The 23160-nt window shown below is 36.3% G+C and overlaps 1 protein-coding gene across 1 annotated transcript in view; it reads left to right on the top strand.

The window, feature by feature from the left end:
- The window catches only part of SDHAF3 (succinate dehydrogenase complex assembly factor 3), a 62676-nt gene extending 40303 nt beyond the window's left edge, over window positions 1-22373 (top strand). Inside the window, exon 2 of the mRNA XM_046021151.1 lies at window positions 22139-22373. Within this exon, the coding sequence (XP_045877107.1) occupies window positions 22139-22342 (204 nt within the window). The 3' untranslated portion in view covers window positions 22343-22373. The remainder of the gene's footprint in view (window positions 1-22138) is intronic.
- The last annotated feature ends 787 nt before the right edge of the window (window positions 22374-23160 follow it).

The following is a 23160-nucleotide window of genomic DNA, read 5'->3' as shown; positions in this document are numbered from 1 at the left end:
AAGTGGTTCTGTAGATTTATTTATTTATTTATTTTGGAACATTTGTTAAACAGAGTTTTACAGTTTTTCTTTTTTTTTTTTTTAACTTCGATACTTTTCAAACCCTAAAATGCTAACAAATTGAGTTAATTTCTAAGAGGGAATATAGTATGCAACATTTTCCAAATCTAAGCAGAGAATTTTCTTTTCTAAGGAAGAGCATATAGTCAATGAAAAATACTTTGTGAAAGACTGTGCTCTAAAAGTGCAGCTTATGGTTCAGAACCAATGATGGGTAAAACTGCTAGCACTTAAGCACAAATTGAGGCCATAGCACAGGTAGAATTGTATTCATCACTGCTTTGCACTTGCAGTTTTCTTTTTTACTGAAGTATAATTAATATACAGTGTTGTGGGGCACCTGGGTGGCTCAGTTGGTTGAGCGACTGCCTTGGGCTCAGGTCATGATCCTAGACTTCCAGGATAGAGTCCCGCATCAGGCTCCCAGCTCCTTGGGGAGTCTGCTTCTCTCTCTGGCCTTCTCCTCTCTCATGCTCTCTCTCACTCATTCTCTCTCAAATAAATAAAATTAAAAAATATATATACAGTGTTGTACTGGTTTCCGGTGTACAACATGGATTTTATAATTCTGTACATTACTTAGTGCTTACCACAATATGTGTAGTTACCATGCAACATTACTACAGTATTATTGACTATATTCCCTATGCTGTACCTTTAATCTCCATGACCTATTTTATAACTGGAAATTTGTACCTCTTAATCCCCTTTATCAGTTCTACTCATCCTCTACCCATCTCCCTTCTGGCAGCCACAAGTTTGTTCTTTGTATTTAAGAGTGTTTTTTTTTTCTTTGTTCATTTTGTTTTTTAGATTCCAAATATAAATTAAATCATATGATATTTATCTTTGACTTATTTCACTTGGCATAATACCCCTTCTGCCCATTCACGTTGTTGCAAATGGCAAGATCTTGTTCATTTTTATGGCCCAGTAATATTCTATTGTATGTGTGTGTGCATGTGTATATACATACATACATACATTCATATTTATCTATATACACCATATCTTCTTTATCCTTTCATTTATTAATGAGCACTTGGGTTGTTTCCATATCTTGGCTATTGTAAATAATGCTGCAGTAAACATAGGAGTGTGCATGTTTTTGAATTAGTGTTTTCATTTTCTTTGGGTAAATACCCAGTAGTGGAGTTACTGAATCACATGGTATTTCTATTTTTAATTTTTTGAGGAACCTCCATACTGTGTTCCACAGTGGTTGTACCAGTTTACATTCCCATCAACAGTGCACACAGATTCCTCTTTCTCTACATCTTCATCTACACTTTTTTCTTTTTTATGCTAGCCATTCTGACCGATGTGAGGTGATATTTCACTGAGTTTTGATTTGCATTTCCGTAATGATTAGTGATGTTGAGTATTTTTTCACGTGCCTGTTGGCCGTCAGTGTCGTCTTTGGAAAAATGTTTATTTAGGTCCTCTGCCCATTTTTAAAATTGGATTGCTTGATTTTTTTTTTTTTTTTTTTTTTTTTGGTGTTGAGTTGTAGGAGTTTTTTGTATACTTTGGATATTAGCCCCTTAGCAGATATATCATTTGCAATTATCTTCTCCCATTCACTGGATTGCCTTTTTGTTTTGTTGATGGTTTCCTTTGTTGTGCAAAAGCTTTTTATTTTATTTTTGTGTAGTTTCAATAGTTATTTTTTTTTTTTAAAGGTTTTATTTATTTATTTATTTGACAGAGATCACAAGCAAGCAGAGAGGGAGGCAGAGAGAGAGGAAGGAAAGCAGGCTCCCTGCCGAGCAGAGATCCCGACGTGGGGCTCAATCCCAGGACCCTGAGACCCTGACCCGAGCGAAGGCAGAGGCTTTAACTCACCGAGCCACCCAGGCACCCCTCAATAGTTATTTTTTATATTTTTACAGATTTTATTTATTTGAGAGAGAGCACAAGCAGGGGGAGGGCCAGAGGGAGAGGGAACAGCAGACTCTTCCACTGAGTGTGGAGCCCAATGGAGAGCTTGATCCCAGGACCCTGAAATCATGACCTGAGCCCAAGTCGGATGCTTAACCTATTGATTGAAAAACCTATGATTTTTTAAAATGTATTTTTCATTTTGGTTTGCTAATATTTAATTGAGGATTTTTGCATCTATGCACACCTATTGGCCTGCAGGTTTTGTTTTTTTTTTTGTTTGTTTGTTTGTTTTTTTTGGGTAGTGTGTTTGGTTTTGATGTTAGGGTAATGTTGGTCTTGTGGAAGTTATCCTTTCTCACTTTTTAGAAGAGTTTGGTTTGGTAGAATTCATATGTGAAACCATCTGGTCCTAGACATTTGCTCAGACTTTTTTGATTGCTGATTCAATTTTGTTGCTAGTAGGTTTGTTCAGATTTTCTTTTTTTCCCCCCTTATTCAGTTTTTGAAAATTGTATATTTCTAGGAATTTATCCATTTCTTCTAGATCGTGCAATTTGTTGGCATATACTTTTTCATAGTATTCACTTATAATTCTTTGCATTTCTATGGTGTCAGTTATTTCTCTTCATTTCGGATTTTGTCTTCTTGGTTTTATTAATCTTTTTAAAATTTTATGTGTGTGTGTATCTATATATCCATCTATACACATAATTTCCTTCCTTCTATTGGGTTAGGCTTTTACTTTTTCTGTAAAGTTAGTTCGTTTGAGATTTTTTGTTTTGTTTTGTTGAAGTAGTTCTGTATTGCTATAAACTTTCTTAGAACTGCTTCTGCTCTGTCCCAATGATTTTGGATTGTGTGTTTCCCTTTTTATTTGTGTCCATGTGTTTTTTGATGTCCTCTTTGATTTATTGGTTAACTCACTCATTGCTTAGTAGCATGTTGTTTAGCCTCCATGCATTTGTGTTCTTTCCAGATTTTTAAAATTTCTGATTTCATATCGTGTGGTTGGAAAAGGTGTGTGACATTTCAGTCTTCTTAACTCCACTTTCTCTTCCACATTTTATGTATATGACCTCATATCTTTGTGTCTCTTGAGTAATTTATTGAGACTTATTTTGTGGCCTAACATGTGATCTGTCCTGGAGAATGGTCCTTGTGGACTTGAAAATAATGTATATTTTTGGATGGAATATTCTGTATGTATGTTTGGTCTATTGTGTTTTTCAAATCTACTGTTCCCTTGTTTTTGTGTCTGAGTGATCTATCCACTGATATAAGTACATGTTAAAATTCCCTATTACTTTATTGCTGTCAAATTTCTCCCTTTATGTCCATTAGTGTTTGCTTTATCAATCTAGATGCTCCAATGTTGGGTGCTTAGGTATTTATACTTGTTACATTCTTTTGTTGGACTGATCCCTCTACTATGTAGTGTATTTCTTTGTCTTGATACAGTCTTTATTTTAAAATCTATTGTGTCTGATATAATTATTACTGCCCCAGTTTTTTTTTTTAAATTTCCATTTGCATGGTTTATGTTTTTCCTTTTTTTTTTTTTTTTTTTTACTTTTAGCCTGTATGAGTCTTTAGGTCTGAAAGAAGTCTCTGGTAGGCAGTATGTAGGTGGGTCTTGTTGTTGTTTTTAAAATCTGTTCAGTTAACAAATATTTTATAGTTGGAGCATTTAGTCCATTTACATTTAATTTTCGATAGCTATGCATTTATTACCATTTTAATTGTTTTCTGGTTGTTCTTGTAGTTTCTCTTTTCTTTCTCTCTTGCCTTATGTTTGATGGTTTTGTTTGTATCTATAGGTTTGTGTTTTTTTTTTTTTAATCTATAGGTTTTTTACATTATGGTAATGCTCATGTATATTTGTATTAAGGTGTTGGTCACTTGAGTTTGAACACATTCTAAAACTGCTACATTTTTACCTCCCCCTCCACATTTGATGTATATGACTGCATATTTTACATGTTTTTATGTAGTGTCTCTCGACTAATTTTATAGACATAATTCACTTTACTACCTTTGTATTTTAACCTCCATACTGGCTTTATAAGTGATAGATCTACTACCTTTACTATGCGTTTGCTTTTATAATACACTTCAAGTCCCTTTAACATTTCTTGTAAGGCTGATTTAGTGGTGATGAGTTCCTTTAACTTTTTTCTGTCTGGGAAGCTCTTTATCTGTCTTTTGGTCTGCATAGTTTCTGCTGAAAAATCAAGTGATAGTCTTACAGGGTTTCTCTTATATGTAGCTTTTGCTGCTTTTAAAAATCTCTCTTTATCATTACTTTTTGCCATTTTAATTATTATGTGTTTTGGTGTGGAACTTCTGGAGTTAATCTTGTTTTAGGGGCTTTCTGTACTTCCTAGATTTGGATGTCCAATTCCTTCCCCCCGATTAGGAAATTTTTAGCTATTTCTTCAAACATATTTTCTGTCCTTCTCTCTAACTTCTTTTTTAAGGGATTTTTATAATATAAATGTTATTACACTTAATAGTGTCACTGAGTTCCCTTAATGTATTCTCAGTTTTTATTACTATGTTTTTTTCTTTCTGCTGTTCAACTTAGTTGCTTTCCATTATCCTGTCTTCCACATTGCTGATCCATTCTTCTGCATCCTCTATTCTGTGGATTCCCTTTAGTGCATTTTTTCACTGCTTGAATTCTTGAGCTCTGTGGATTCTTGATTATCCATCTCTTTAAGTTCTTATTGAGTTCTTCCACTCTTTTCTCAGGTGCAGTGAATATCTATGATCATTACTTTGAATTGTCAGGCATTTTGCTTATCTCCATTTCATTTAATTCATTTTCTGTCCTTTTGTCCTGTTCTTTCATTTAGGACACATTCTCCTGTCTCCTCATTTCGCCTAACTCTTGTGTTTGTTACTATGTATTAGAGAAGCTGGCTCCATTCTCCTGGTCTTGAAAGTAGTGGCCTTATGTACAGCAGGTCCTGTGGTGCCCTGTCGCTCAATCCCATTTAGTCATTAGAACCAGGCACTCCAGTTGTGTCTTCTGTGTGGACTGCATGCACCCTGCTCTTGTGGCTGAGACATGTTTGTTTTCAACCCAGTTAGCTGCAATGACCTGATCTGCCTGCTGTGGGTGCACCTGTCAGCGTTTTGTCCCTGTGCTATTAGGAGGCTTTACTGAGGCCACCGCAAGCTTTAGGTGGGTGGGGCCAGTAGCCAGACTAGGTGTTTGCAGTTAACCTCCCTGCCACAGTTGCAGGTGCATTGAATGGAAGGGCTTGCCCCCTGTGCAACCAGCTAAGAGACTCAGCTATACAAGAACCGCAAGCATGCTGGTGTGTGGGGTTATCTTCCCCTCTCCTCAGGACAGTCATCACTTGGCAGTGGTGGTCTCTGTGGAGACTGCTTGCAGGGTTTGGTAGAGCTGGAGCTGCTTTGGAGGGAAGTCAGCCAAGGCAGGCAGGTTAGATGGGTGGGTCCTTAGCAGAATGCAGGGGCCAGGCATGTTGTACTAGCAAGATAGATACTGTTAGTTCTGGCTTTCCAGGTTGAGGAAAGGAAACAACAAAATGCCAGCATTTTGTTCCTGGAGAAATTTCCTGAAGATCCCTGTCCTGCCCACACAGGTTCTGAGATTACTAAATAAATCTGCTTCATGTATATCCATGCACTTTCAGACTGCTGCTTCTGTGTTGTATCTCTGGCCCAGTTCATTATCCTGGCTCTTAAAGGGCAGGGACTAGGTTTCCTGTCAACCTTGGCCCTCCCTGGTATTAAGCCCAGTGAGGTTAAAAGTACCTGGAGTTAAGTCCTGCTTATTTAAAAAGCTCCTGAAGTTAAGCCCCACTTGTTTTCAAAGCCAGATGTTTGTTATGGAGACTCATCCTCCCAATGTGGGTCTCCATTGCCTGGTGTGGTGTCTGATTTTCTGGCTTCTCTGTGCTTGGGGTGTCCCTCCAGTTTGTGTTTAGTCTTTTTGGAGTTTCTGCCTCTCCTGCCTTTTCAGTGTGGCCTCCTCTCTCTGTGTAATGTGGAAGGTCTTTTCTGCTAGTCTTCAGGTCATTTTCAGAGCCAGTTGCATCTATGTAGTGGTTATCTTGTTATGTGCGTGTCTGTGGGATGAAGGGAACTCACGGTCCTCTTCTGGATCTCTGGATCTTTCCTGAACTCCCCTGCCACTCTCTCTTTTTTTTTTTTTTTGAAAGCCAATTTTGTTTAAGAATATCCTTAATGAAACAGTAAATATTATTAATTTTATTTAATCTTTACCTTTGAGTATATTCTTTTAATATTCTGTGTGAAGAAATAAGAAGTACTCATGAAAGTTTGGCCTCATACCAAAGTATGATGTTGTCTTGAATAAAAGCACTTATAGAGATATTTGGGTTGAAAGTTAAAGTACTCACTTTTAAAGTTTACAGTTTTTACTGAAAAGAACAACAAGTAATCATTTCCCAGATGTGGATATTTGCAGATATTTTTTCAAAAATGAATGGAGTGACCCTATCACTTCATGGAAAATTGACATTGATGGCCAAAGATAAAATTTGAGCTTCTGAGCAAAAATTTGGATTTTGGAAAACTGTCCTCTCTCTGCCCCCAACTGGTAGACAGTTCCTAAGACAAAGACTTTTCTCATTTTATCAGTAGAGATATTAGTAAATGTAATTTTAAAATATTGTATAGTAAAACATCAACATTTGGGAGATCAGTATAACTTAGTGAAAGTAGTGATTTTACAAATGACCAGTACATGGTATTACAAAGCCATGTAGAGATAAAAATTACATTCAGAGGGTAAAGTGGAGCAAGTAAGAAAGATTCATTGATATGGTACATTGCAACTTTCCAGAAACTCCTACTTGTTTAGTTTTGGTGTAGTATCAAAGAATAAACACAATTATCAGAAAAAATACTAAAAATAGCTTTCCTTTTACAACTGTTAATCAGTTTGAGGTTAGCTTTTCTTTATGTACTTCAATCAAAATTACATATCCCAATAGAAAAGAGAATCCAGATGTCTTTGTAGTGAACCAGTCATTAGATTTGCAGACCTATAAAACAGTACCATTCTTCTAAGATGTTTTTATTTTTGAAGTTATTTTTCATAAAAATGTGCTGTTACTTTGAGTTTATTGGTAATAATTTTTAAATGAATTTTAAAATGTTTTAATTCTTAATATGGTGAATATTGATATAATTCACATAAAAACCTCTGTATTTAAGAATAGGAAATTCTGAGACTAAAATATTTGACAACTATGAGCAAAGATAACCTTTGACAGTGTCATCAGGAAGAAATAAGATTTTGTATTTTCACTTTATGAAAATATCCATACTCCCCTCAAATGTCTGAAATTATGAATCTTAAAAAACTAGATAAAATAGGCATATTTGGAGATTATACATTAACTTTGTGCCTATAATACCCTGGGAGAATGGTTCCTGGTAGATGTGTGGACAACATTCATTTAATTCATCATTAAGATGGTAATAATTATGGAGTACTTGCTTTGCTCTAGCACCATGTTAGATGAAGGGAATTCAGTAGTGAGAAAGATGTGTCCCTATGTTCACGGACTTTTCATTCTAGTGGGGAAAATAAAAATACCAGATTAGGATAAGTACTGAGCAGGAAATTTAGGGTACTGAGAACAGGAGTAACAGTTATATAGGAAGGAATCCGGAAGTCCTAAGGAAGAGACATTTAAGCTGTGACTTGATGGTAAGAGGCCAGGCATGAAAAGAGCATTCCAGGCAAGAGTATTCACAAACACACATAACCACAAAGAGAATTCTATGGTATTTTACAGAATGAATGCAAAGATCTTTTAAAAATATTAACTGTTTATAATTTAATTCTCAAAATAATCCTATACTATACATGTAGGGTAGTTGTAATTAATAAAGATGTCCAGTTAGAGAGCTTGACAATAGTTTTTATCATGCTAAAATATCCTGTATTAATTGTTCATAGTACTATACATTTAATTCTATATCTAAAACATAATGATTATAAAATGTATTGAAGCAGATTATATTACAAAAGAATAAAGTTGCTAAATCATAAAATGTACATATAATGCATTTGCCTTCATAGTTTTATTTATTTTCAAAGATTTTATTTATTTATTTGACAGAGATCACACGTAGGCAGAGGCAGGCAGAGAGGGAGAGAGGAGGAAGAATGTCCCCGCTGAGCAGAGAGCCTGATACAGGGCTCGATCCCAGGACCCTGGGATCATGACCTGAGCCGAAGGCAGAGGCTTTAACCCACTGAGCCACCCAGGTGCCCCTTAACTTCATAGTTTTAAAAAATGACCAGGAAAATGTATTTTTTTTTTAATTTTGTTTTTGGGTGATGAAGAGTTGCCTTTAAGTAAGGTATCTTATGTAATAATATTTACCTTAAGTACAATGCTAATAGCAAGCTTCTAGGAACTTTTGGATGAATTTCATAAACAGAAATGTACTTACTTGTACTGACTTCTCATTTCTGCCATTACAAAATACTTGATTTGTATGGGACTAATGTCAAGGACAAATAGAATTCAGAGTAGACAAGTATAAAGAGTGTTTGTGAACTAGATCTCCTCCACATTTCCTTACTACATCCCTACCAGGAACCTTCCATGTTCATGCTTTTAGTCTCTTTTTTTGCTCTGCTTTGAGTAGCAGCTAACACCTTTTTTGCTCATCCTTGGAGTCACAGGTGAGTCCTGAGTCTGCCTCCCTTCCCTGGGCAGAGGAAACTGGGGACCTTGATTCCAGAGAGGCCCAGCTCATGGCCACCTGAGAAATAGAAAGAAAAACTATTTTCTGTTCTTGTTGTTTGTGTCCTGTGAATCAGTGTGATGTTTTATAACTATTCGGGTGCTGAGAAATAGTGTAAGTGGCATTTGATGTTTTGTGCTATAACAATAGATCTACAATTACTGACATGAAAATTATAAAATCTGTCAGCAAAAAAAAAAAAAAAATCAGATTATTAACATAGGTTCCTTTTTTTCTATAATATAACATATAATGTATTAATGACTTGGGCAGCTGTGCTTCAGATCCCTAAGGTGTCTTTGAATTTAGTTATTATAATTCAGGTAACTTTCAGGTTTCTTATGGAGGGGGGTGTTTTTGTTGTTTTTGTTCCTCCAGAAGGCATGGCATTTTTAATCAGTTCTCCAGGGAAAGCTTGACTGAACGTTCCAAACTTTGGTGGTTCAATGTTGCTAAATAAAATCTTCCAGTAATTAATTTTGGGGAGAAAGGTAACTTTCCTTCTGGATCTACTAGTTGTCTTTGTCTTTGGGAGTTTACATTGAAGGAGTACAAATAATTAGCAAAACTCTGAAAGATTACTCTTATTTTAGCTTTCCAGGAGATTGTGGGCATGGCAGCACCATATATGCCGATAAGGAGTATTGATATGATTAATAATAATACATATAATACATAGTTCAAAAGAAAGATTAAGCTTCTTAAACAATTTGTTTTCACTTTCCAAAGGGGCCTATGATAAATGCTTTTCTAAATATGAATATCCTTTTGTCAAGTGATTTTATTTAGGGTTTGACAATTTGCATTATCATATCATGATTTTGGGGCTGTTCAGTTGTAATTTTGTTTTAAAGAACAAAGGCCAAGTAACAGATATGTGATTAAACAAAATGAGAATTTGAGTTTTCTTTTGTTTGTCTTTATGGCAAATTGATTTGGTCTCTACTCTTGGGGCAAATCATGAAAACCAGAACTGTAACTTCCTCCATTCTAAAATTTGTCAAAAAAAGCTTTTTGCTTTATTTTCCTTACATTTAATTACTTAAATAATATTATAAAAGAGCAAAACATTACAAAATATTACAAAACATTCAAAATATGAAAGACCACCCCCCCAAACTTTTGTGGGCATCCTTTCAGCTTCTTCATTTACATGTATAAGTACATAAGTATTCTATTATCTATATAAATGTGTATGAATTTTAAAACCATATAAAATGACTTTTTCCAAAAATTTTTAAAAAATGACTTTTTATTTATTTTTTTAATTTTTTTAAAAAAGATTTTATTTATTTATTTGACAGACAGAGATCAGATGTAGGCAGAGAGGCAGGCAGAGAGAGAGAGAGAAAGGAGGAAACAGGCTCTCCCCTGAGCAGAGAGCCCGATGCGGGGCTCGATCCCAGGACCCTGAGATCATGACCCGACCTGAAGGCAGAGGCTTTAACCCACTGAGCTAAAAAAACAATCTGCAAGCTGCTTTTTTCACTTAGGGGCCTCTTTTTAACTGTTGCATAGTTTATGTGTACCATATTTAATTTGACCAAACCTTATATCTGTTTCTATATACATATAAGACTTTTTTTTAAAGATAGGAATGGGTCTAGTATCTTTTCTGCCCTGATAGTCCTATTATTCACAATTATAGTCTGAACTGCCTGAAGTCCATAGATTTATTTACTTGATTCCTGGCTTTTTGTGACTCTATCACTGTCCCATGTTCAAATCTTTTTCCCTTACCAACAGTGTTCATTATTGGCATCTTAAAAAATTGTGGCCCACATTTGTCTCAGTTTTTTGTATGCTAGGTTTATAAGGAGTCTTACTTTACTTTGATGTGGCTTGTGGGGCAGATGGTGCAAATCCAGTGATTCATATTATAAATCCAAGTGGTAATTTAATGGTATATGAAGTGAATTTAATCAGGGTTCACAAGCATATGCTACAGTATCAAGTTGAAATCCTATTCTTTTGGTAAGGAAACTTCTGTGAAACCTATTTGAAAAGTTTATTACGTCTTACTTAGATTTTTAAAAATATGTATGGCTTAAAAATTATGGCAATGGTAAGGTATTTAAGAAATGGTTCCAGAAAAAGAAAGAAGAAAAACTGCTAGGAACAGTAGGGTTTTTTTTTCATTAAAGAACCTAAGTGTGTTCTCTAATGAACATTTACTACAGAGGAAGGAAAAACTTAAAGAAATGGCTAATTGGCAGGAGAATGAGGATCAAACAATAGTAATTAGAGGCGCCTGGGTGGCTCAGTGGATTAAGCCGCTGCCTTCGGCTCGGGTCATGATCTCAGGGTCCTGGGATCGAGCCCCGCATCGGGCTCTCTGCTCCGCGGGGAGCCTGCTTCCTCCTCTCTCTCTGCCTACCTCTCTGCCTACTTGTGATCTCTCTCTGTCAAATAAATAAATAAAAAAAAATCTTTAAAAAAAAATAGTAATTAGCAGGAAATAAAAGGGACAAAACTTTGTTACAGAGGCAGTCGTTAGGACCTCATTAGAAATATCTCGGTGTGGGCGGGGGGCTGGCTGGCTTAGTAGGTGGAGCGTGCACTCTTGATCTTGGGGTTGTGAGTTCGAGCCCCATGTTGGGTATAGAGATTACTCAATAATGTGTGTGTGTGTGTGTAGTTTAACAGAAGTTTATTTCTCATTCCCATAAAGTTTCATTCCCATAGGACTGTGGGACTCTCCAGCTGTGCTCTCCATGTAGGGGGCTCAGCATTCCAAACTACTTTGAGTTTCTGGCCCCCTTTTCTGTGTGGGCTTCCATGACTGAGGCAGGAAAAGTACTAGAGTCTTGCAACAACAAATAAAGCTGTAAGCCCAGAAAATTAAATCTTAAAAAAATTTTTTTGAGGATAGCCTCAGAGCACACTAGTTTTCTTCTTTGAACCCTGATTATGCTGTAAGTAAAAAAGTTATTTTAGAAGTTGATAAGGCAAAGAACAGTTAATACTTAATCTGAAAAAGTTTTTTTTTGACTTACAAAAATTAAATTTAGCAGTAAAAACACTTACTATCCTTCATTCGTTGAAACAAAAAGAATTGAGAGTATGGTTTTTGGTTAGAGAACTTAATATGAGAGCGGACTAGTCTACAGTCACAGGCCTGTGCTTAGATTAGGCCAAGGGAGCTTTCCAGTGCTTTGGGAAGCTTTGTAGGTATATTTAGAGGACTGATTGAAATAATAGTTTTAGTTGAATGGTATTTGTGCATGGCTAATTCTGTTTAAATTGTGTTATATATGTGTGTGTGTGTGTGTACATTTTTCAGTGAATAGAAGAAATTTCAAACATACACAAACGTAGAGAGACTATAACAAACCACCATGTCCCTATTCACTTGGCTTTAGTATTTTTCAACTATGGCCAATCTTGTTTTATTTGTACCTTCATCTACTTTGTTCCCTCACCCTCAGATTATTTTAAAGCAAATCACAAGCATAATTTTATTCACAAATACTTTATCTCTAAAAGGAACTCTGAAATTGTGATCATAATACCATTACTGTATCTCCAAAATTAGTGGTAATTCTTAGTATAATCAAACATCCAGTTTTTTAAATTAGCATTTTTGTTTGAATAAGAATCAAAATAAATTGATACATCATAATTGATGTCTGTTAAATCTCCCTTTTCTTGAAATTAAAAAAAATATTTTAGTGTTTTAATTTGAATTAACTTTAGATTTACAGTGGCAAAAATAGTATAGCTCCCCTACTTGTTAACATCTGGCATAATTATAGTACAATGATCAGAACTAAGAAATTAACATCAGTACAATATTATTAACTACTTAGTATATTCAGTCTCACCAGTTCTTATGCTAATGTTCTTTTTCTGTTCCAGGGTCTAATCCAATGTTCTACACTGCATGTGGTTGTCATGTTGCCATTGTTTCTTCTGATCTGTGACAGTTCTTTAGTCTTTGCTTTCATGACATTAAAACATTTGAAAACTACTGGTTAGTTATTTGGTGAAGAGTCCCTTAGTTGCAGTTTGATGTTTTCTTATGATTGCATTGAGGTTGTACATTAGAGAAATATTATGGAGATGACATACCCTTCTCAGTGCAGCATTATCAGGGGTTCCATGCTGTCAATATCATTTATTACTGGTGATGTTAACCTCGATCATGTTAAGGTGGTGTCTTAGTGGTTTCTCACTGTAAGGTTATTTTTCCTTTATTTGTTCTTAGATTGAGGTTGTTTTGTAGTTTTTTTTTGTAGCCTGGATTTTGCTGATTACATTCCCATAGTGATGTTTAACATGTGATTACGTAAACTGGGTTAGATATATAGGGTTCTTAGATACAGGTTGATTTTTGGTATAAGTGATAAGTATTGGGGAGTACTCCTGTCTGGTTGTTTCTCTTCTTAGGTTATCCTTTTAGTTTTATTAATTTCCAAAGCTGGCCAAAACAAACAAAAACTACAGTTCACTTTTTGGGGGGATTATTAATTAACATACAATATATTATTTGTTTCAGGGGTACAGGTCTGTGATCCATCAATCTTACACAATTCATAGCACTCACCATAGCATATAACCTCCCCAGTGTCCATCACCAGGCCGCCCTATCTCTCCTACCCCCTCCCCTCCAGCAACCCTTAGTTTGTTTCCTGAGACTAAGAGTCTTTTATAGTTTGTCTCCCTCTCTGGTTTCTTCTTGTTTCATTTTCCCCTCCCTTCCCCTATGATCCTGTTTTGTTTCTCAAATTCCTCATATTAGTGAGGTCATATGATAATTGTCTTTCTCTGATTGACTTATTTCAGTTAGCATAATACCCTCTATCGATCCACCATTTGTTGTTGCAAATGGCAAAATTTCGGGTTTTTGATGACTGCATAGTATTCCATTGTATATGTGTGTATCATATATATATATATGATGTCCTATATATGTCACATATATATATATATGATGTCCTATATATGTCACATATATATATGACATTTTCTTTATCCATTCATCTGTTGATGGACATCTAGGCCCTTTCCATAGTTTGGCTATTGTGGACATTGCTGCTATAAACATTGGGGAGCATGTGCCCCTTTAGATCACTACATTTGTATCTTTAGGGTAAATACCCTGTAGTGCAATTGCTGGGTTGTAGGGTAGCTCTATTTTCAGCTCTTTGAGGAATGTTCATTCTGTTTTCCAGAGTGGCTGCACCAGCTTGCATTCCCACCAACAGTGTAGGAGGGTTCCCCTTTCTCCATATCCTCGCCAGCATCTGGCGAGGTATTGACAAGTAAGAGACTTGTAAGAGTCTTACTTGTAAGAGACAAGTAAGACAAGACTGACAAGTAAGCATTTCCTTACTTGTAAATTTTAGCCATTCTGACTGGTGTGAGGTGGTATCTCACCGTGGTTTTGATTTGTATTTCCCCGATGCAGAGTGAAGTTGAGTACTTTTTCATGTGTCTATTGGCCATTTGGATGTCTTCTGCCCATTTCTTGATTGGATTATTTGTTCTTTGGGTGTTGACTTTGATAAGTTCTTTATAGATTTTGGATACTAACCCTTTATCTGATATGTCAGTTGCAAATATCTTCTCCCATTCTGTTGTCTTTGGTTTTGTTGACTGTTTCTTTGCTGTGCAAAAGCTTTTGATCATGATGAAGTCCCAATAGTTCATTTTTGTCCTTGCTTCCCTTGGCTTTGGTGATGTTTCTAGGAAGAAGTTGCTGCAGTTGAGGTCCAAGAGGTTGCTGCCTATGTTCTCCTCAAGGAATTTGATGGATTCCTGTCTCACATTGAGGTCTTCATTTTGAGTTTATTTTTGTGTGTGGTGTAAGAAAGTGGTCTAGCTTCATTCTTCTGCATGTGGCTGTCCAATTTTCCCAATACCATTTGTTGAAGAGACATTTTTTTCTGTTGGATATTCTTTCCTGCTTTGTTGAAGATTAGTTGACCATACAGTTGAGGCCCATTTCTGGGTTCTCTATTCTGTTCCATTGATCTATGTGTCTATTTTTGTGTCAGTACCATACTGTTTTGATGATGACAGCTTTGTAATAGAGCTTGAAGTCTGGAATTGTGATGCCACCAGCTTTGGTTTTCTTTTTCAACATTCCTCTGGCTATTTGGGGTCTTTTCTGCTCCCATGCAAATTTTAGGATTATTTGTTCCATTTCTTTGAAGAAGTTGGTGGTATTTTGATAGGGATTGCATTAAATATGTAGATTGCTTTAGGTAGCATAGACATTTTTGCAATATTTGTTCTTCCAATCCATGCACATGGAATGTTTCTCCATTTCTTTGTGTCTTCCTCAGTTTCTTTCAGGAGTACTTTATAGTTTTCTGAGTACAGATTCTTTGCCTCTTTGGTTAGATTTATTCCTAGATATCCGGTTTTGGGTGAAGTTTTAAATGGGATTGATTCCTAATTTCTCTTTCTTCTGTCTCGTTGGTGTATAGAAATACAACTGATTTCTGTGTACTGATTTTATAACCCTACACTTTACTGAATTCGTGTATGAGTTCTAGCAGTTTTGGGGTGGAGTCTTTTGGGTTTTCCACAAGTATCATATCATCTGCAAAGAGTGAGTGTATTAGCTGTTGTGAGTAAGCTGTTATGAACAGAGGTGTGAAAGCATCTGAGTTCCTGCTTTTATTTATTTTGGGTATATACCTATGAGTGGAATTGCTGGGTCATCTGGTAATTCTTTCACCTTGTGAGGAACTGCCAAATTGTTTTCCACAGTGGCTATACCATTTCATATTCTCATCAGCATTCCCCAAGGGTTCCATTTTCTTCAGATTCTTGCCAACACAACAGGGCTTTGATTTGCATTTCCCAATGATATTGAATATCTTCTAATGTGTTTGTTGACCATATGTATATCATCATTAGAGAAATGTCTACTTAAGTCTTTGTCCATTTTTAAATAGGGTTGTTGTCTTTTTGTTGAAATGTAGGAGTTCTTTTTATATAAGTCTGAGTTTTTTCATCAGATAAATAGATTGTGAATATTTTTTCCCATTCTGTAGTTTGTTTTTTCACTTTCTTAATAATGTTTTCTGCTACATAGAAACTTTTGATGAAGCCCAGTTTATTCTTTTATTGCTTATGTTTTGGGGTCATATATCAGAATGTGTTGCCAAATTCAGGGTCAAGAAGATTTACCTGTTTTCTAAGAGTTTTATGATTTTATCTCTTATATTTAGGTCTGAAATTTCATGGATTTTTGTGTTAAGTTTTGTTTATTATGGGAGGTGGGGATCCTGTTTTCCCAGAAGTATCTCTTGAAGAGACTATTCTTTCCCCCACTGAGTGAACTTGACACCCTTGTGGAAAAACAATTGGTGATATATGGATGGTTTATTTCTGGACTCTTAGTTTTATTCTGTTGGTCTGTATGTTTATATTTTGATTATTTAATGTCTTTGCCAGTTTTGAAGTTGTATGCTGTGAGTGCTCCAAATTTGTTCTGCTTTTTCAAGGATGTTTTGGCTCTTCAGAGCCTCTTACCTTTCCATGTGAATCTGAGAATGAATTTTCCCATTTCTACAAATGAATACTTTTTTAAAATCCACTTTTTGGATTCTATTTTGGACATTTGTCCATGCTAATAGGGATTTAGTTAATTTACCTGTTAATGGATTATAAAGTAGTATCTGAAATTCTAGTCCAAGATGGCAACATAGAAGATTTTACGTCCAACACTCACACACCAAATCCGTAACTATTGTTAGAGCAGTTCCTCCTGAAAAAAAGCTGACAGGTGGCTGAACAGCTTCTTCACAAAAAAAAGATAGATATACCATGTTTCTGTTTCTTTTGTTGTTCCCTACGTGGTAACATATGGAACCCGAACCACTGCAAACTATAGTGGGGAGGGATATCAGCATATCAGCAGATATGTTTGCTCTAGACCAAAGAAAAAAAGCTGTGGTTTAAAAGGGCAACTAGAATGTAAAGGAACCAGCTCTAGAGCCCTGCCAAACAGCAGGAGAGCTGTTGGTAAGCACCAGGCTTTGTGTTCCTCCTCCATCTTGGAAGTACAGCTGGGAGAAGAGGCTGGGTGCCTTGACAGGCCTACTGCCTCAGAGAGCCCCAGGACATCTAGTGCATACCACCACCAGATACCTTGGGGCACAGTAAAAAAGGCTGCCATTTAAAAAGAGCAACTACAGAAAAACAGAACTGGAGGCATCACAATTCCAGACTTCAAATTTTATTACAAAGTGGGAATAATTAAAATTGTATAGTATTGGCATAAAAATAGACCTATAGATCAATGGGACAAAACAGAAAACTCAGAAATAAACATGATTATGTAGTCAATTAATCTGTAACAAAGGAGGAAAGAATATACAGTGGGAAAAAGACAGTCTCTTCAACAAATGGTACTGGGAAAACTGGACAGCCACATGCAAAAGAATGAAAATTAGACCACTTTTTTTCTTCTATATGCAAAAATAAACTCTAAGGGCCTAAATGTAAGACTTGAAACCATAAATATCCTAGAGGAGAGGATAGGCAGTAATTTCTCTGACATTGGCTATAGCAACATCTTCTTAGGTATGTCTCCTGAGGCAAAGGAAATAAAAGCAAAAATAAACTATTGGCACTACAGCTAAATAAGAAGCTTCTGCACCATGAAGGATACAACCAACCACATGAAAAGACAACGTACTGAATGAGAGAAGATATTTGCAAATGACCTATCAGATAAAGGGCTAGTATCTAAAATATATAAAGGACTTAACAAACTCAACACCCCAAAAAACAATCCAGTTAAAAAATGGGCAGAAGACATGCAGATGGCTGACAGACACATGAAAAGATGCCCAGTATCACTCACCATCAGGGAAATGCAAATCAGAACACAATGAGATATCACCTCATACCTATCAGAATGGCTAAAACCAAACCTCAGGAAACAAGTGTTGTCAAGGATGTGGAGAAAAAGGAACTTTCATGCACTGTTGGTAGGAATGCAAGCTGGTGCAGCTACTGTGGAAAACAGTATGGAATATCCTCAAAAAGTTCAAAATAGATTCTATAATCCAGTAATCCAGTAATGTTGCAATAAACTATGGAAGGAGGCCAAGTGTCCACTGATGTACAAATGGATAAAGAAAGTATGGTATGTATATACAGTGGACTATAGCTGAGCCATAAAAAATGGAATCTTGCCATTTACAACAACATGGGTAGAGCTAGAGAAAATAGTACTATGTGAAATAAGTCAGAGAAAGACAAATACCATATGATTTTACTCATGGGGGGTGAGGGAGAAGAGAGACACCAAGAAACAGACTAAGAGAACAAACTGATGGTTACTAGAGGGGAAGTGGGTGGGAGAATGGGTGAAATAGGTGATGAGGATTAAGGAATGCAGTATCATGATCTAAACAAAACAAAAACCAAAGAACAACTACAGTATAAAGGATCTAAATAAGAAGGGAAAATCTGCCAAACAAGAAGAGAGCTGTTGAAATTCTGTCTGGGTAGGAGGGGCTGGTAAGAGCCTTGCTTTACATTTCCCCTCCACCTTGATAGCATGGACAGGAAAAGGATATGGGTGTGCTAGCTGACCTATCACCCCAGTGAGCCCTGGGACCCTAGGCCACACCAGCCCCAGCGATCCCACCAAGGCAGGCTCAGAGCAACATAAACCTGGACTCCCATGGTCAGCACTTACTGCAGTTCCAGCCATCATCAAAGGTGACACTGGTACAAAGCACCCTGGAACACTCTAGACCCACACCATTCTGGCTCCAGATGGCTTTGCTAGGGCCCTCTTACCTCAGACTGCTCTGGAACCTCCTATCTTAAGTGTACTGAGCACCCTGGGACTCTCAGCACCTGCCCCACTAGGGCACCTTCTGCATTGAGTGTCTGAGGACACCCCACTTTTCTTTCACTTTGGCTGTCCTGCCAGGGTGCCTTCTGAACAGATAGATTTCGGACCCCCCAGCCCATGCCAGCCATAGCTCCAGGCAGCCAACCCAGCACACATAACTTCTACTGGGGATGACCATATAAAAGACCATTCCTTCAAGTTTAGAGAATTCTAATTCATAGAAAGAAATACCAAATGTCAAAGTGAGACAGAGGAATATAATCCAAATGAAACGGAGATAAGCAATATGTGTGATAGAATTTAAAGTAATGATCATGAAGATGCTTACTGGACTGGAGAGAACTCAGAAAATAGAAAACAGAACCCATCAGAGTTGAAGAATACAGTGACTGAAACAAGAAATACACTAGAGGGAATCAACAGTAGATTAGTGGATGCAGGGGAACTGATCAGTGATCTAGAAGACAAGGTCATGGAAAGCACCCAAGCTGAACAGCAAAAAGAGTTTAAAAAATGAGAGGCTAAAAGATGTCTTGAACAATATCAAATGCACATTTACATTATAGAGGTCCCAGAAGGTGAAGAGAGAGCGGAAGGAAATAGGCATCTTGGTCAAGGAATCACACAGAGTTCCAAACAAGATGAACCCAAGGAGGTCCACATCACTTGACACATAGTAATTGAAATCTCAAACTTTAGAGATAAATAGAAAATTTTAAAGCAGCAACAGAGGGAAACAGCAGCAACTTTGAATGTGTCTTATTACTCCCTTTTGGCCTGTAAAGAGCTGAAAAATATTCTTGGTTGTAGAGTTTTTTTTTTCCTATTTGGCAAAGAGTGATAGAGTTTCCCAAAGAAAAGTTAAACTAAACCAAGCATACAAGAAATTAGTTAAAGGGACTTCTTTAAGTGGAAAAGAAAAGGCCCTAACTGGAAGTAGGGAAATATGAATAAAAAGATGTATAATATGCCAACATTTATATGAACTGTGGAAGTGGGACTTAAAAAGTTCCTTTAGAATGTTTTCAAACCCAAGTGGCCACCATTTTAATATAACTTGGAATGTTACATATAAGCCTCATGTTAATCACAAACTGAAAACTTAAAGTAGGTACACCAAAAAATAAAGAGAAGCCAAGCATAACGTTACAGAGTCACCAATCACAAGGGAAAGGAAGAAATGAACAGAGAACTACAAAAGCAACTGGAAAACAGTTTAACAAAATGACAAAAACATACCTATCAATCATTACTTCAAATGTAAATGGTTTATATGCTCCAATCAAAAGACATTAGATGACTAAATGGATAAAAAAAACAAAGACCCATCTATATGCTGTCTACAAGAGACTCACTTTAGAGCTGAAGACACACATAGACTGAAAGTGGAAGAATGGAAAAAGATACTCCATTTAAAAGGGAGGGAAAAAAAAAAAAACAAAACTGGGGAAGCAATACTCACATCAGACAAAATAGACTTTAAAACAAAGACAGTAACGAGACAAAGAAAGGCACCACATAATGATAGAGGGATCATCCAGCAAGAGGATATAGCCGTTATAAATAGCTATACACCCAACAGATAGAAAGGAAGAAATTGGGAGTAATACATTAATAGTAAGGGACTTTAATGTCCCACTTACATCAATGGGTAGATTATTCAGGCAGAAAATTAATAAGGCAACAGCAGCTTTACATTTTTTTAAGACCAGATGGACTTACATATGTAACATTCCATCCGAAACAACAGAATATACATTCTCTTCAAGTGCACATGGCAATTCTCCAGGATAGATCACATGTTAGGCCACAAAACAAGTGTCAGTAAATTTAAGATTGAAATCCTATCATCCATCTTTTGTGACCACAAGGGAATGAAATCAGAAATCAGTCACAAGGAAAAGATGGAGAAAACACAAACACATGGAGGCTAAACAACATGCTACTGAACGGGCAATGAGTCAACAAAGAAATCAAGTGGAAATGAACAAAACAAAACATGGAGACAAATGAAAATGAAAACATAACAGCCCAAAATATTTGTGATGCAGTGAAAGCAATTTCAGAAGAAACTTACAGTGGTACAGGCCTACCTCAAGAAATAAGATAAATCTCCAACAACCTAAGCTTACACCTGCAGGAGCTAGCTAGAAAAAGAACACACAAAGCCAAACCTAGTAGAAGGAAAGAAATAATAAAGATCAGAACAGAAATAAATGAAACGGAGATGAAAACAACAATGGAAAAGATCAATGAAACCAAAAGCTGGCTCTTTGAAGAGATGAAGTATCTGAATAAACCTTAGTGTATTTGTCCTTCCTCCTACTGAAAAGTACCATGAGATCGCTTCCAATTTTTGCTTTGACAAGTAATACCAAGCTTCTTGTGCTACTCATTCACATGTTTGAAAGTCTCTTTAGGGCCATAGGTCTCAACCTGGGTCAGTTTTGCCTGCCAGGGAACATTTGGCAATGTTTGCAGACATTTTTGATTGTTAAGATTATCAAGCGTTCCTCAGGGAGGTATGCTCCTGGCATCTAATGGATAGAGACAAGAGATACTGCTAAAACATCCTACCATGTAAGAACAGACTCCCATCCACCCCACCACAAAGTATTATCCAAATTATCCAATTTGTTAATAGTGGGAAGGTTGAGAAACCCTGCTGTGGGGCATGTACTTTGAGGTGGGATTGCTAAAGCTTGGGGTACTTGCAACTCTTTTCTAGTTATTTTATGAAACAGATTTCTGTAAAACAAATATTTTCAATACAGGTAAAGGTTTGGAATGTCTTGAATTAAAGTTTCTTTGGTGATAATGGCAACCCAGCAGTTATAAGCAATTTAATTAAACCAGATGGAGTTAGTGGCATTATATAGAGTTAACTGCTATATTTACTTACATAGAGGGTGCATATAATCTTTTAACTTCATGAACTAAAACACATGGTTGCCTTTTGTCTGATGAAAGATTGACTGTACAGGAGAGTCTGCTTCAAAAAAGTATCCCTTGTGTAACACAATAGTAGTTGGAATATTGACTCAAGATGCTGATTGAATAAGAGAAAAATGACAGCATGAAGAATGTAGAATTTTTTCCTGCCAGAAATTATTATTAAATATAGAAGGGGTAAAGGTTTGAAAAGTTCTCTCTAGTGTGATTTAAATTAATGCTTTAATTGTAAGCAAGGGAATTAATCATGAATTTTGCAACCCATTTTTAAGTCTCTAAGACCCTTCCACCCCCATAAAAACCCAAGGAAAGCTACAGCCCCAGAACTATCTGCAAGGCTTGTGTGCATACAATTTAGCACATGACTGTTGGGTGGTTTATGCATGTTCTTTGAGTCTGTTCATGGGTTACACCCAGCCCACAGATTTCTAGGTTAAAAACTTTGCTAAAAAGGTTTATTTGAAATTGTCAGTGAGTAGTAAAGACACAACTATATTGTTTGTATCTTCAGTGATGGAGAGAAATAGGTGACTTGGAATTAGAATTTTTCAAGTCCTCTAACAATAAATGGATGAGTACTTAATTTTATATATATATATATATATATATATATATATATATATATGACTTTTTTTTTTGTCTTTTTATTAGGTGTATGCAGCAGTGCTATGGCAACAGACTAATGAAAACAGACAAAATTCAACAGAAAAAGTATGTTTTGGAGCTGCCCTACCAGAAGAAAAACTTAATGACTTTCGTGATGAACAAATTGGACAGTTGCAGGAGCTGATGCAAGAAGCAACTAAACCCAATAAACAATTCAGTATGACTGAATCCAGGAAACCAAAATGTTAGATTATACAATAAAGCTTAACAAGTATTTTAAGTTGCACTACTGGTTAATTATCCCAAAGATATAGATGTAGTGAAAAGAAGGGCCATCTGTACCCCAATGTTCATAGCAGCAATGGCCACAGTCACCAAACTGTGGAAAGAACCAAGTTGCCCTTCCACGGACAAATGGATAAAGAAGATATGGTCCATATATACAATGGAGTATTATGCCTCCATCAGAAAGGATGAATACCCAACTTTTGTATCAACATGGACGGGACTGGAAGAGATTATACTGAGTGAAATAAGTCAAGCAGAGAAAGTAAATCATCATATGGTTTCACTTACTTATGGAGCATAAGGAATAACGTGGAGGGTAATGGGGGATGGAGAGAAATGAGTTGGGGAAAATCAGAGGGGGAGACCAAACCATGAGAGACTGGACTCTGAGAAACAAACTGAGGATTTTGGAAAGGAAGGGAATGGGGGCTTGGATGAGCCTCGTGGGGGGTATTAAGGAGGGCATGTGTTAAATGAACACTGGGTGTAGTGCATATACAATGAATCTTGGAACACTGAAAAAAAAATTAAAGAAAAAATATTTTAATTTCAGAACCCCTTATTTTAACTCCCATGGTTTTTTACACTTTATTTCTTAAGCTTTTAGGCTTTGAGAATGCCTGGTATTAATGAAATGTTTTATTTGGGGATGTTATTAATGCTGTCTGTAATATGTAGATCAATATGAGTAGTAGACAAGACTTCATATTATTGAAGTAACACTACTTGCTGGATAGGATTCGATTTTTGGACTAAACAAGAAAGTGACTCTTTCTTGG

This window comes from Meles meles, chromosome 10 (assembly GCF_922984935.1).
Source record: "Meles meles chromosome 10, mMelMel3.1 paternal haplotype, whole genome shotgun sequence".
Lineage (NCBI taxonomy): Eukaryota > Metazoa > Chordata > Mammalia > Carnivora > Mustelidae > Meles > Meles meles.
Note: the sequence above shows the minus strand (reverse complement) of the source record. Positions and strands in the feature narration are given on the sequence as shown.